This window comes from Apostichopus japonicus, chromosome 18 (assembly GCF_037975245.1).
Source record: "Apostichopus japonicus isolate 1M-3 chromosome 18, ASM3797524v1, whole genome shotgun sequence".
Lineage (NCBI taxonomy): Eukaryota > Metazoa > Echinodermata > Holothuroidea > Aspidochirotida > Stichopodidae > Apostichopus > Apostichopus japonicus.
In genome coordinates, this window is record NC_092578.1 from 3,039,101 (window position 1) to 3,053,644 (window position 14,544).

Sequence of the window (14,544 nt, forward strand, 5' to 3'; positions counted from 1 at the left end):
TCAGCCTTCTTTAACATTTCTGCAGTTTAATTTTGTTGAAAGTTCCCTACGTATGAGTTGGCTTTGTGTGATGCTATAAATAACACAACTTGTTGCAATAAAAAAATGCTTAAGAGCATTTAGTTACTGGACACCTTTATTTTAGCGTTCCTTTTAAAGTGCCTAGATAGAAAGATAAAGTATTTCCCCTCATTGTACCAGAATCTTGGTTTAACTTGGACGTTCTTGTACTCATTTATGACATACAGCAGCTCAAATCCTATATATTTAACCACATTATGCTCCAGGGTAACCTTATTTCAATCAGTCTCTGAAGATTGTACGGTCTCTGCTGACATCAGGCAAAGATTGTTCAAATGTTTTTGAAAAGTTTAAGGTAATCCATAACACCAGTATACATTTGATAAAGAAAGCGATCAAATGGATGGACATAGAATGTAATCCTGTTCACCTTGGTGTAAGTTGGGGCTTCTTAATTGGTATAAATATTAGCTGTAATACAGTGTCAAAGCAATGCAGATTGTTGGTCTAACAAGATAAGGCATATCTACAGGAAATGAAGAAGGTGCCTTTCTTCTGCAATGCTTTGTACAGCAGGAATGTTGGAATTGTTTAAAGGGATTATTTATGCCACTTTGTCATCAAGGTGGTGAGAATTATAATACTCTGATTTGCCTCCGCATGCACAGAACATTAAAGTAGAAAAGCGAAAAAAAGTATATATTGGTATTTTACTTGACAAGTAACAAATTTCATTTAGTACAGAAGGTATCATATTATCAATAAAGTTGCACACAAGGTGCTACTTGGACTTGTACTGTAAACACAAAATCCATGTCAAGAGTCTTTGTGTAAGAGTAAGAATATTTAAAGCCTTTTATGACCTAAATTCACAAACAACTGTGTATATCAGATCCTTTGAAATTGTAAAAATATGATTTTATTGACAAAAGTAGGATATCTTGCTCCAACAGAAATGTTCAACATTTTTGGTTATCTTTTGAAAACCAAACCATAGAATAAAAAGCTTTGTGTGAAATCCTTTCCTTGTCCAAGCCCGTGTAATATCAGATGTGGGTGTTTTCATTATGAGCATACTTTGTAAAACCTGCATTCTCTTATTTGTATCCTACAGACTGGGGAGGCGTTGCGTAACCAGAGTGGCGAGCAAATGAGCAGTTTGGCGGACGAGTTGAGCATGGCCCAAAATCAGGTGACAGCATTACAGCAGAACGTCGCTGACAAGGACGCCACCATGCAGCAGCTGGCTGAGCGCTACGCTCAGAAAGCTCAGGAGTTGATAGAACTGTCCGAGGACAGGGAGGAACTCAAAAGAAAGAATATGGGAGAGATTTCAGCCCTCCAACAAAAGCTGAGAGAAACCACTGGAGAAGACTCTCCTATGACCAAGGACCAAACTCTGATGAATTTACAGGCAGAGTTGGATGAGAGCTACGGTAGTCAAATCGTCATGATGAAACAGCAACTAGAGGAGAAACGAAGACAGGAGGTGGACCTGTGGAAACAGAGGTACGATGAAATGGAGAGGATTGCAGCTGCCAGTAGTGACAGTAATCTGATGAGGACTGAATTAGAGAATCAATTAAAAGAAGCTAATGAGAAACTGAAGGCTAAAGATGAAGCCATCATGACTGCAAGGGGAAACGTTGACAACCTCAATCAAAAACTGTCAAATGTGTCTGCCGCTTATCAGAAACAGCTTGATGATTTGAAAGCTAGTCATGCAAATGAGATTGAGTTTGTGGCGGAACAAGCCCAAAAGAGGACAGGGGAGCATATTGATGAGCTTAAGAAGGAACTGGAATCGACACAGGACGAGCTGAATACCAGTCTGACTGACCTTGAAGAGGAGAAGAAGAAAGTTGGGGAGGCAGTGGAGGAGTTGGCAGAGAACGCACTCAACTCATCCAGTCTTAGGGGCAATCTCACCAAAGAAATTGGTATTCTGGCAGCAGAGATACAGAGGAAAGATGAAGAGATCCAAGAACTGAACCAGGTAAGAATCAACCTTCAAGACCAATTGAACATAGTTGCTTCTGATAAGGAAGAACAAGTTTCTACATATCAGTCACAGATTAATGACCTCTCCACAGAGTATTCTCACTTACAGAAAGAGCTGGAGCAAGTCAAGGAGGGTAAAGAAGCAGCGACCGTCGATGAAGATGCCCTGAGAAACGAGATCGAAGAAGAACTCCGGAGCGAATACGAAGACAGAATCGATGACTTGAACTTTGCTCATGAAGGCATGTTGCAGCAAGTGAGAAGAGAATTACATATTGAACATCAGGAAGCATTGAAGAAAGAGAAACGTGAACTAGAGACTCAGTTTGAGCAGAAGTTAGAAAACATCACTGTCACTAAACAACATGAATTTGTCACTGAGCTGCAAAAAGTGAAAAGTGAGATTCAGATGCAATATGAGAAGGAATTTGAAGAAAAGTTAGAAAAAGAGAACGCCAAGTGGCTGGAAGCATCTCCCGGTCCTTTCGGAGGGGGTGAACAAGAGGGTCGTGCAGATCTGAGTCGTCTGAGAGCTGAAGTTCAGGAACTGTCAGAAGCAAGGGATGCTCTTCTCACTCAAGTAGACAGTACCAATCACGAAAAAGAAGTTCTTGAGGAAGAACTTTTACAAGTCATGTCAGAGAAGGAAACTCTAGTGGAATTACCTTTCTCACCAAAAGAGTTAGGCTTCTTTTCCACATCACAGGAAGAAGATGAGGAAGTAAAAAGGGAAGTGGAATCTTTGAGGAAGTTGCTGGAAGATGCCTATGCAGACAAAAAGAAACTAGAGCAGAAGCTGGAGCAGTTGAAAGAAATACATGCTGCCAAGCTGGCTGCAACTGAAAGTGAGAAGCAAGGCTTTGTGGAGCAGTTGGATGAGATGCAACCACAGCTGGAAATGATCAAGGACACCATTAAGACAAAAGAGATACTTGAGGCAATTACAAAACACAGAAATCAGCTGTTAACTGACAAAGAAGAATTACAGCATCGATTGGAATCCCAAGAAAAAGAATTTGAAGGGAAAATGTTAGAACTGCTGATGGAGAAAGAAACATCTGAGGGAGAGATTGACAGGATGAAGAAAGAGCTGGAAGAAGCAAGAGAGAAGGAATCCTCAGAAACTTCACCGAAGATAGGAGAATTAGCTGAGACACTCTCAGAGCTGGCTAGGCTACAGGGCAAAGCTGGTAAAGTTGAAATATTGGAGGAGGAGTTGGAGGTGTTAAGGTGCAAGTTGCATGAACTGGAGGATCAGGTTAACAAAGAGGATGGAAGTGATTCAGATAGACTGGAAGTCATGCAAGATGAGTTGCAGAGCCATCAGCATATGGTTAGTACTCTAACAGAACAGCTGAGGGTATCACAAGAAGAGTTAGAGGAATTTAGGAGTCAGGGTAATGAATTAGCTCAAATAGAATGCAAAATTGATGCTTTGCAAAAGGAACTGTTGAGTTTGCAAAGAGAAAATGTAGGTCTGTTAGAAGAAAAGGAAAATTTGGCAAAAGATTTGGATGAAAAGGACCATGAGTTTAACATAAAATTAGACAATTTGAAGGGAACTATTGATGAACTGGAAGAGAGGAATAAGATATTAGCAAATGAAGCTGGTTGTGTGGAAATACTCCAAAGAGAAAAACAGCAAAGTGAAGAGAAAGTTGATTATTTGAGTGAGGAAGTTAAGAGATTGAAAGATGATATCACAGGAAAAGATTTAAAACTACAAGAAATAAATGACAGAAATCTTGTCTTAGAAACTGAAATAAATGAAATGAAGAATGGGTCACTTAGAGAAGAGGATGAACCAGAGGTAGTTGGTAAAGGAGCAGTTGAAGAAGATGGTATTAATATGGATGGCATGGAGGGGGGTGAGAGCAGAGACAGGGAGGGGTGTGAAAGCAATGACAAAGAAAGATTAAAACAAACCATAGAAGACCTTCAGTGTGAAGTAAAAACTCTGAAAGATTTGATTGGTGATAAAGAAAATCAAAAAAATAATAGGAGGGATGAATCTGAAGGAAGAGGCAGTGAAATTCAAAAGTTGGAAAATGTTATCGAGGAAATGAAGGTGATGAGTGAAGAGGGTAGAACTAGAGAGTGTGATCTTCAGGAATCTGCTAGGAGATTAGAAGCAGCTCTTGCTGAAAGGAAAAACGAAATTTGTGTAGTCAGGGTAGAAATGACTGGATTGGAGGATAGGCTGGATGGGCTGTCGAAACTTGAGGAAGAGAGAAAACAATTGCTCGAGAGAGTGAAAGGTCTCGAGCAAAAGTTAGAAGACGAGCATTCCTTGGAGGATGCTTTAGCTAAAGTTGAAAGAGAGAGGGATTCTTATCTTGAAAGAAATAGAATCTTAGAACAGGAATTTGAGAGTGAGAAAGATAAAATTGAAGCAATAATACAGAAGACCTTTAGTGAGACAGATGTAGAGGGTATGATAGGGAGTATTGAAGATTACCATGATTCAATAGAGACTGGAGTAGAAGACAAGAGAGAAGAGGATGGAGATGTTGAGGAGACTGATGAAGACACTAAGAAAGATGGAGAAGACCATACAAGGAAATCAGATACTTGGGATGAAGTTGAGATGTTAAAAGAGAAACTGGAGTACATTGAGAAAGAGAGTATCAGGGAGAAGAAAGAGTATGATCGTAGACTGGTGGAGACCGAGGCTGCATTGAGAGAATCACAAAGCATGAGGATCGTGTTGGAGGCTCAGATGAACGCTCAGAGGAAAATGTTTGAAGAAAACAGTGACAAGATGATGAAAGAAGAGGTCAGTGGTCCTGCTGATGAAGTTGACACATCAATTGAAGAAGATAATAGGAAGAAGGAGGAGGAGGAGGAGGAGGATGTTGCTCAGCCTCCTCATGCTCAAGAAGAAGTCTTATCAGCAGTGCAGGTCAGTGGCGAGACAACGATGCTAACTCTTCCAGAAGAACCTTCTGCTAGCGATGTTGATAAAGAGTTTGAAAAATTGTGGTTAGAGGTGGAACAGTTAAAGGAAGAATCAAAATTTAAGGAAGAAGAGTTATCCAAGATGGAGGAACATGCCGAAACGGTAACCGGGGAGAGGAACGATGCTCGTTTAGAACAAGAACAATTGATGCGGGAAGCAACTGGCTTGAAGGAAGTTTTGAATGAAAGAGAGAAGGAAAGTCTGCTCCTGCAAAAAGAGTTGGCCGAAACAAAGGAGCGCTTAGAGGAGGCATTAGTGAGCAATGAATCTTTACATCTGCAGAGAGATGAACTTGAGAACCAATTGATGGATAGCGGAAATAGATCAACTGCCAATAAAGAGGACAAGCAAATCCTGACCAGTGAGATACAGAGCTTGAAAGAAGAGTTGGAGGAAACGAAGGAAGTAATTTCAAAGGAACAGAATCTTTTCAAAGAGGCTTTGGAGGGAGAGATGAGCTCTAGCAAAGATGGAAAAGGAGAGAATGCAGGCGATGAGGTCCAAAGACTGAACGAACTCCTGGACCAAAAGGAGCAACGAGAGAAGGAGATACTGACAGAGAAAAATCTGCAGATAAGTGTCTTACAGGAAGCTAGCTCTCGGCTGGCAGACGAGAACGAGGAACTCCTTCAGGAACTGCAAGATATCAAGAGTAGGTTTGTGAATTCCCCAGATGTCTCGTCTAGTGGGTTCGATGGTGCATTGGATGAAGAAGACCTCGCTGGAAATGGAGTCGATCTAGCAGGCCGTCTGGATGAAAGTGTCGCTAGGGAGGAAATGCTTAGAAAAGAGAAGGATCTACTCTTGGAAAAGGTAGCCGAGCAGGATGAAATTCACAGAAGGTTGGTCACTGAGAGGGAAGAACTTCAGCGACAACTCAGCGATAAACAACGATTAGAAGAACTACTTTTGGAGAAAGATCGCCTAGAGCAGGAACTCTCCAAACAAAAGAGGAACATGGAAGGCGATCTTCACGACCTAGAAGTGCAATTAACGCAGAGAGAAAACCATCTCTTGAAAGAAAAATGTCAGCTACAGAACGAGTTGAAACAGAAGGACCTACTCCTGAGGAGATGGGAGGTCGGCTACCGAGAACATCAGCTTAAACTCCGACACCAGGAGATGTTACTGGAGAAGCAATACTCGGAACAACTGTCCAAGGTCCAGGATGACGTCATCCAGGGTCGGACATCTCATCTGGAGAATCTCAGATCCGAGATTGAAAAACGGCACGCCGAAGCCATCGCCAGGTTGAGACGAGACCTTCACCAAGAGTTTGCCCTACGTGAGGCTCGAATGAACGAGAGCCACCTGTCGGACATTTCCGTCTTGAAGAGCCAGCACAATGTACAGGTGCAGTGGAGTTCCTACTAAAGTTTTTTTTGCCAGCCCCTTTCATCTTCATCTTTTAAATCCTTGTGGTGTCACGGCTCTGTCTTTGTTTGCTCGTCTGTCTTCTGCTACATTGCCCACAGCTTTGTCTCTTGCTTTAGTCTTCCACCGACTGCCTTATCACTTTGTCTTCAAATGGGGGTTACTCTAAAGCGAACAGGTCTTTCATTTCTCCATTTTGTTTTGTTTTTTTGTGGCCTTAAAGAAAAGTGCCGTAAAATTATTGATGAAATAAGTCTCTTTCAAGTATGATGGATAATGCCAAGAGTTGGCACGTGCAATGCCACCTAAACTCAAACCAGCAAGCATTGGTCTTTATGAAGTACAAGGTTTCTGGTTTTGCAAGGTGGTTGCATTGTCTGTCTGTAAAAAAAATATAATTTTTCTGTCCATATCCCATCTGCTGATCTATGTGTTACATTGTTGCCTCTCTGTGCATGTAAGCAAGCTGTAGCAAGAAGTAAAATTTCATTAGCGCTTGTTCTGCAAAGTCTGAAAATTTGCTGTGTAATCTGAAATGTAGCGTTAATTAAGCTTATTTGTTTTACGCTCACCAGCAGTATGTACAGTAATAACAACTCTGTAAACAGTTCATGCATGTTATCACCCCACATACCATTGCGAACATCATATGAAAACGTATAAATTTCACAGAAATGAATTTGGCGTTATCTGTGTGGTCGTATGTCAGAAAATGTCACAATTTGCTTCACCGAATGTTCATTCCAAATCCTGCTGTCATTCCATGTAGAGTTGAGTTTCATTGGGGTTGCACAGTGTATACACCTAAAAAGAGGCTTATTTTTGTTTACGAGTCATTCAAATACACTGTACAGTGGCAAAGTTGGAAATCCACTTAGTCTCAAATTCAACCTTTAATTTTTCTGGGAACATGCAAACTTATTAAAACAAATTTTTAGTAACCTTTCCTTCCTGGTGAAGTAATTCCTTCCTTTGATGATGACAGAGTAGAGTATATAGTTTACCAAAGTGTTTTGAGTATTAAAATGACCAGGTACTATATATCCTGCATACATATACAATATTGTAAGTCAATATCACTTAGCACAGGGTTTTCACCAAAAAATTGTAACCATTTCTCACCAATGTTTCTTGTTTCAAATCATCTTTTCATTTGCACGAGTCAACCGTTCAACAGTTTTCAGCAAAATTGCTCGTACGTTAGCAAATTTCTGCACACTTTGTTTCTTTCCATAAAAGTTGGTTTCAGTGGGATTTTAATACTTTTCCCTCATCTAAAAGTTCCCTCTTTCCATAAAAGTTGGTTACAGTGGATTCTAGTTTTTATTATTTTTACCCACTTTAAAAATACAAACAAACAAACGTGTTTTTGCAATCAATTTGAATGCAGCTGTCAAGATGTGTTGCTTCCATACTCTACAGTTTAAGTTGATATCTTCTAGTTTTAAGCATTCTTGGGAAGTCAGCATTGTCGATACTTCTTTTCATCCTTTTGGAAAAAGTAGCTTTGAGTGTTATGAAAGACAGCAAAGTGATGAACTAATAAAAGAAAACCTACATAAACATAACCAACAACTTTGTGTGAAAGAAAGCAAAGATGGGCCTCTGTTCTAGACCAATTTGTTTGATCTGAATGTCCTTTATTCTGAGAGCTACAAAAAGTGCCTACTGCAAATTTACGTATTATGTCAGCACAGCGTCCTTTGAACCAGGGCCTGCTATAAACACATATTTTGTCAGTATTTGTTGAAGAGCTGTCACACCGTGTGTGTGTTAAGCTGTCTGTCAGTGCTGCTTTTTAGCTGATGAATGCCAAAAAAAAAAAAAATTGGGGGACACTACCACTTTTCCTTTTTGATGTTGGTGCTAAAACTGGGTTTTTTTTCTTTCTTTTTCTTCTGTGAACCTGGATTTTTACTATGCTGTGTTAGATTCATTTTTATATGCACTTTACAGTAGCTGTACAAAATATAGAGACGCCTTTTTGTTTCAATCTGTCAGCCATTGCTAAGATATGATACTATTTTAGTTTGCCAACTTACCAAAATGGTAGTCTATAAAACAACTCTTTGGAAGATTAATATTAATATTATTATTGATATCTTTATTACTATTATTTTTATCATTGCACTTTGCATTTTGGTAAACAACAGTAAAACCTACATCACCTACTTTCAGTGCATGAAATTACTTTCGAGTACAATTTCGATGCACCACAAATTTTGTGCAAATGTTCAGCAATACCTATATTGCATCTAAAGAAAAATAGAGACAAAAGAATATATTTATTTTTGTATACCTACAGAGTTTACTTATAAAAAACATACCCATAGATGAATAATTTATCTGAAAAGAAACATATAATTTAATTTTATCGTTTTACTCTGTCAGTTTAACTGATGAGTATATTTGACCATATGATATTTGCTTGAAGTAATGAAGTTTGGTTGAAGAGGAGGGTGTGTGAGGGGACGGACAAAAAAGAAAAGAAAAAAGTGCGATTAAGGAGGAATATACCACACAGATGGAGAAGAATAAGAGTTCTAATAAGTTCTATAGATTACTATATTGTGTCTCATTGTGTTGTAGCTCAATAATTAGTAATATGACAGTTAATGCTGTACCTGTTTCCTTAATGGAAACTTAGTAAATTATACAACTGCCACCGTATTTTTGATGTAGCTGCTGTAGAAGAAGAAGCACCTCCAAGCAAACTGACAACATTTCTTACGTTGGGTTTGGAGGTCCATCAGGGTTCCATGATTCTGTCATGATGCAAGTTGAGAAGGACTTCAAAAAGTATAAATTTAAAAAATAAAAAAAATAAAAAAAATGAAATAACACTGGTGTGGCTTTTAAGGTTTGGTATACATGTAGAAAATGAAACAGGTTTTTTTCTGAGTTTTTCAAGTGGAAGGAATATGAAGATGATTGAGTCTGGTTCACCTGGACTTTGAAGGAAAATATTACCTGGGGACTGGGGTAAGGTGTGAAGGAGGAGGGTAGGAACAAGGAAGGAAGATAGGTGTTTTAGAATTATTGTACAGGTATGGCATTATCATCTCAGCATACTGCATTTTCTGCTTCAATTATTAGACAAATGTAATATTTTAAATATGTAGCCCAGATTGTGGAGTTTGTACAGAGTGTAGTTGCCTTGGTAATCTGCTGTTAACACCAAAAGGCTTCCATGGTTTTGCCCATATTTAGGGCAAAAACTATTTCTAAGTTAAGCAGTCTGTTTCAGTTTATTTCGATGAATGCCTTCCTGCATGGACTGTTTGTGTAAATTTATAATATTTTTTTCTCCTAAAAATTATTATTATTATTTTTTTAATTTGTCTTCCAAATCACTTTTGAATTGTTGGTGTGCCTTATAAAAAGAACTAGCTGTTAATACCTCATTTACATTCCAGACAGCGTTGTTTTAGTAAATCATCAATTTTTTTTATTTTTTTTATTTGAAGTTTTAAGCTTCCTTTGCTTTGTTATTTGCACCATTGCACCAGCTGTAAGGATATTGGTAATTTAATCCAAGATTCCATGCAAGATCGTCTGTATTGTGCCCAAATTTGCTAGAAAGTCCGGTATTGGTCACCCATTTTCAAATGTCAACATGAATTTGCCCACTCTAAATGTCAGATTCCCCAGCGATGTTTCAATTTTAATAATCTTCATTTCAAGTTTAATAATCTTTAGTGGCTGCATGGGAGGAAAAAAAGTAGTAACTTGGAGCATGCGAGCTCATAGGAAAGTACATTTGAAAAGACTTGTAGAAACTGTTAGCATCGTAAAATTTGGAGCCACTAATGTTGACCTATAAATATTTTCACCCTTGCAAAATAGAGCCTTCATACAGTTCTATTTGTATGGTTCTATTTACAAGTTCTGTACTTATACCCTAACAGATGCTATGCCCACATACAGTATTCATGCGGTTATAATATTTTCCTTCCTTCTCCTGCACGAGGGGGCTGAAATGTTCCAAATCTCAGTTTTCCATTCCCAGAGGCCAATCAGCATTGAAATGTCCATGGATACACTGTATGCAAATCATTTTCAGGAATAATACACAAACTAGTTTACAACACCAGCAGGGCCAGGTTTTCAGAAACAGAACTGCCCTTATCTGTAAAGTCATCATTGATTTCGCACTGTAACTGCTTTGAGAAAGGATTATTTCGATATATATTGTGTTTGTAACAACTGACTGTGACAGAAACTGAAATTGTGCCTGTAATGAAACTGAGATTGGAAACATTCAGCTTCCTGAAGTGACACGCTTAGGTTTTTCTTGAAAATACATGATTTGCAAACTGGGTGAACAGTGGCTAACAGTTAATGAAAAAACAAAAGAAGAAAAATGAAAAAGACAAGAAAATGTAACTTGCATACTGTACACGGTGCTGTACCATGTATACTTTTGTGTAATTTATAAAATAAATAACTAACGAAAAACTGCTTGTACTTAACAAAGCCTATAGTACACATGTCAGCCTGATGTGTGTTTGTACTGTACAATCGATTCATATAAAGTGACAATTTAGGGGAAAAGGATGGTTTCTTAAATGTTTCACACGATACCACAGTTGCAATATTTATCTGAGTTTTGAAGAAAACGTTTAAACATACAAAGGTTGAAAACTACGTTCAAGTACAGTAATGGGGAGCGTGTGGGGGTAGGGCAAAGTCATACCAATATTTTCTCAACATTTGGACATTTTTCATCCCTTATTAATACTGTATTGTGTGAGGATTATAGTAATGAATTTAAGAAAAAAAAAATCATTTTTTGAGAGTAGATCGTGACTGCCAGTGATTTAACATTTCCATGCATTTATGTACTTAACAGTACATGACTTGCATTTGAGGAAATACAATGGGTATTACAAAAGAAAGTTGATTTATTCTTCATATTAAATGGAAGTAATTTAATTCTATTAAAAAACTGTATATTTAAAAAGCAGAGCATTTGTGGAACACACTGCCATTATCAACAAAAGTGCTGCCATTTGTCCATTCCTGCAAAGGAAACTGAAATGTGAATAAATATTTTGAAAGTTATTTTGTCATATTTTGCTATTTCTTTATGACTCTTTATGACATAAAAACTGCTGCTGTTCTCTGAGAATTCTGGGTAATTCTTGGAGAATTTTGAGTAAAAGATACTGTAATAAACATTGATGTATGGGGGAAGGTGTGGGGGGGGGGGCGGGGAGGTATATAGGATGTTAATGTATTTCCTTCACTTTTTGCATGGCTTTTCTATTACAGTAGCACCAACCTCACATTTATATTAGCATGCAACATGTTTTAATATACCAATTTGCTGTGTCATTCATGTGGTGAGCACTGTACCCCCATTTATGCAACCACCATTAAAGTTTGAGCATGTGGTGAAGTTGACACCACTAAGTGCAATATCCTCCATGCAATACAAAACAAGCTAGGGACCGTTTGGTGGTTGAGTGCCATTAAGCTTTGCTGATCATCCTAATAAGCTTCTACTGTATAATGTAAATCCAGTAAATCCTAAAAGAAAGCGACGAAAGGTCACTAAATTAAATAACGTTCTTAGTCTCTGTAACATATTTTTGGAAAACGGGGGAGAGAATCCAGTCAAAGCACTCACCTAAAAGATCCACTAAAAACCAATTGCATTCATATATTGTCAGATACAAAATATACACATGTATCATGTAATAATTTTATGCATTGACTTTGCTCAATCCATCCCCCCCCCCCCTAACTGTCTCCTAACTCCTATTCCATGGTGCTGATGTCACTTTTCCTCTTACTGTTAGATGGATAAAGTGAACAACATATTTTCAAATTCTGTCACATTTTCTCAAATAAAAGTGGACAAGAGGGGTGGGGGGAATTTCCCTACCCAAACCCTATCCTCCTCTTCCCTCCCCTTCCCTAAATTGACTGGTTGTGCAGAACTTCATTTGTTCAACCAAGCACTTTTGAGTTTTCCTCTTCAGGCAATGTTTGAAAGTTCACCGTGAAAATCCCAATATAATATTCAAGACAATTATATTGTTTTCGTAAGGAATGATTCATCACTTATGTTGGCACACGATAATCTAGTTTCTTCCTCAAAGATTCAACATTACACACAATTAATATATACCAGTAGCACATCTCAACTTTATGAAGTCTCCTCAACAAAGTCAGTCAAATGTTGATTAATTTTGATGACATTATCCGATATCCGTACGTTTAGTGTCATCACGACAATCATCAACCTGCGAACTGGTTTACAAATTATTAATCACAGTTCTGATCTCGATGGGCCATTAAGATAGTCATGGAGATGGTTTACGTCAATTCCCAAAAAATCTTTTCTAAAGACTATAAACCTGCTCGGCAAACGTGTGTAATGTTATACCAATAAAAGCTGCAGGGTAGCTGGTTACCAGGGATATTCTCGTGACCAAAGTCCACGGTTTAAACAAAATTCGGAGAAATTATTCGGCTTTCTTTTGCAGGAGTTCAAAAATGACTTTTCTAGCATTTTGTCTCATGGATTATTAGTGAAATTTTATGAATGCATCTGATGACAGGGGAGTGCAGTGATGTCGTCGTCATGGCAATTACGCTGAAAAAGCTTTCATATACAAATCTTTGATCCATGCAGTGGGGAATATAACATTCATGATATTATGTGTAATAATATATATTATAATTCTGAATGTTCAAAGAGAACATTAGCACATAAGAAAATGTTCATGTTATCAAAATTGAAGGACAGATCGTCAATAATATTAGAATAGGAATGAAAAGCTTTTGAATAATGTCAGTCATTAAAATGACATCACAGCTGACCTACAGTATACTATAGTACCAGCATCCATTTCCTGAAATATCGAAAGATTTATCTGATGAAAATAGTTTATATCCAAACAACTAAATCAAGAGTTTGGAATTTGAAAGTGAGATCTGGGTTTCAACTACATAGTACTGTAACAATGCAGAATATTTTTTTCTCGTCGGTAATTTTTCACATTGGAATATTCCTTTGATATTAATACTGAAGATCGATTCATGATTTTAGACAATATTTCTGCTTTAGAGAGGAAATTATAAAATGTGCCTGATTGACTTGTTGACAGACTTGATCAATAAATACTATAGTAAACCAATTCTTGTTCCGGAACGTGAACCAGTCCAAAGTCGTGGTATGAGCTTCCACTAGTGTAGAATATCCCCCCCCCCCTCCCCCACAGTAAAATACTCAGTGGCATATTCTATATTGCCACACCATTTCAAATCCCAATCCTGTGCTCCTGTAGTGGTTCACTTAGGGCCTGTTTACAGCAAAAAGTAAACATTGGAAACAAATCCACATAGCCATTGACGATATCAATCGTTTTACTGACTTATATTTCCTGGGAAAGTTAAATTCAAATCTTTTAGTGCTCAATCTCTAAATTTTATTTATTCAGAAATTCATGCACTCCATATAAGCCATACATATCCAATACAATAGGTTGCCCTTACAATAGAGATGTTGAATTTGGAGCCCAGAGTTCTCCCTTCTGGATCTAATATATGAAGCGGGTCCTAAATACAAAACAAAACAAATGTAAATTGTACCATTTTTTTGCTCCTGTTTGAACGTAAATACAGCGACAGTAAAGTAAAGTTCCCGTTAGGAATAAAAAGTATGCTTGATAATGTTACTAGCTTAGCTGTACAGGCATCCTTCATGAGGCCGGATAGGGCATAATGTCATCCATCCGACATGACCTCTTGTCCGGTCACATGTATGTCCGGCATTTCTAATAAAAGACTTGATTTTTCAGCAAAACCAAACATTATCTGCTGAAACATTCTACCGGTACTGTTCAAGAGTATACTGTACTATTTTCATGTACATCAATTTATGTAAATGTACCACAAGTGTAAGCTAGTACAATTTCATAACATTTTAATGTAATCCTATTTACCAGCTTCATATTAATTGTTTTGTAATTGTACATATAAATAGTATTCTAATAAATGATTGTGTGAAACATGTAACTTGAATGATTTGCCAAAGCTTTGAAACGTTATTCATGGTTAGCAGCCCATGACATCTTACAAGTCTCCTCTGCGAGTCTGCAGGGACAATAAGTTGTCCAACTATCGCATCGCAAAATGTCATTGATGTGTCCTCCATTTGAATGTTGTGTACTTTTTAA

General features: G+C 37.8%; 1 protein-coding gene across 1 annotated transcript in view; it reads left to right on the plus strand.

Annotated features, from left to right (window-relative positions):
- The window catches only part of LOC139958766 (uncharacterized), an 89,684-nt gene that overhangs the window by 8,100 nt on the left and 67,040 nt on the right, over positions 1-14,544 (plus strand). Inside the window, 1 exon segment of the mRNA XM_071956096.1 lies at positions 1,136-6,334. Within this exon segment, the coding sequence (XP_071812197.1) occupies positions 1,136-6,334 (5,199 nt within the window).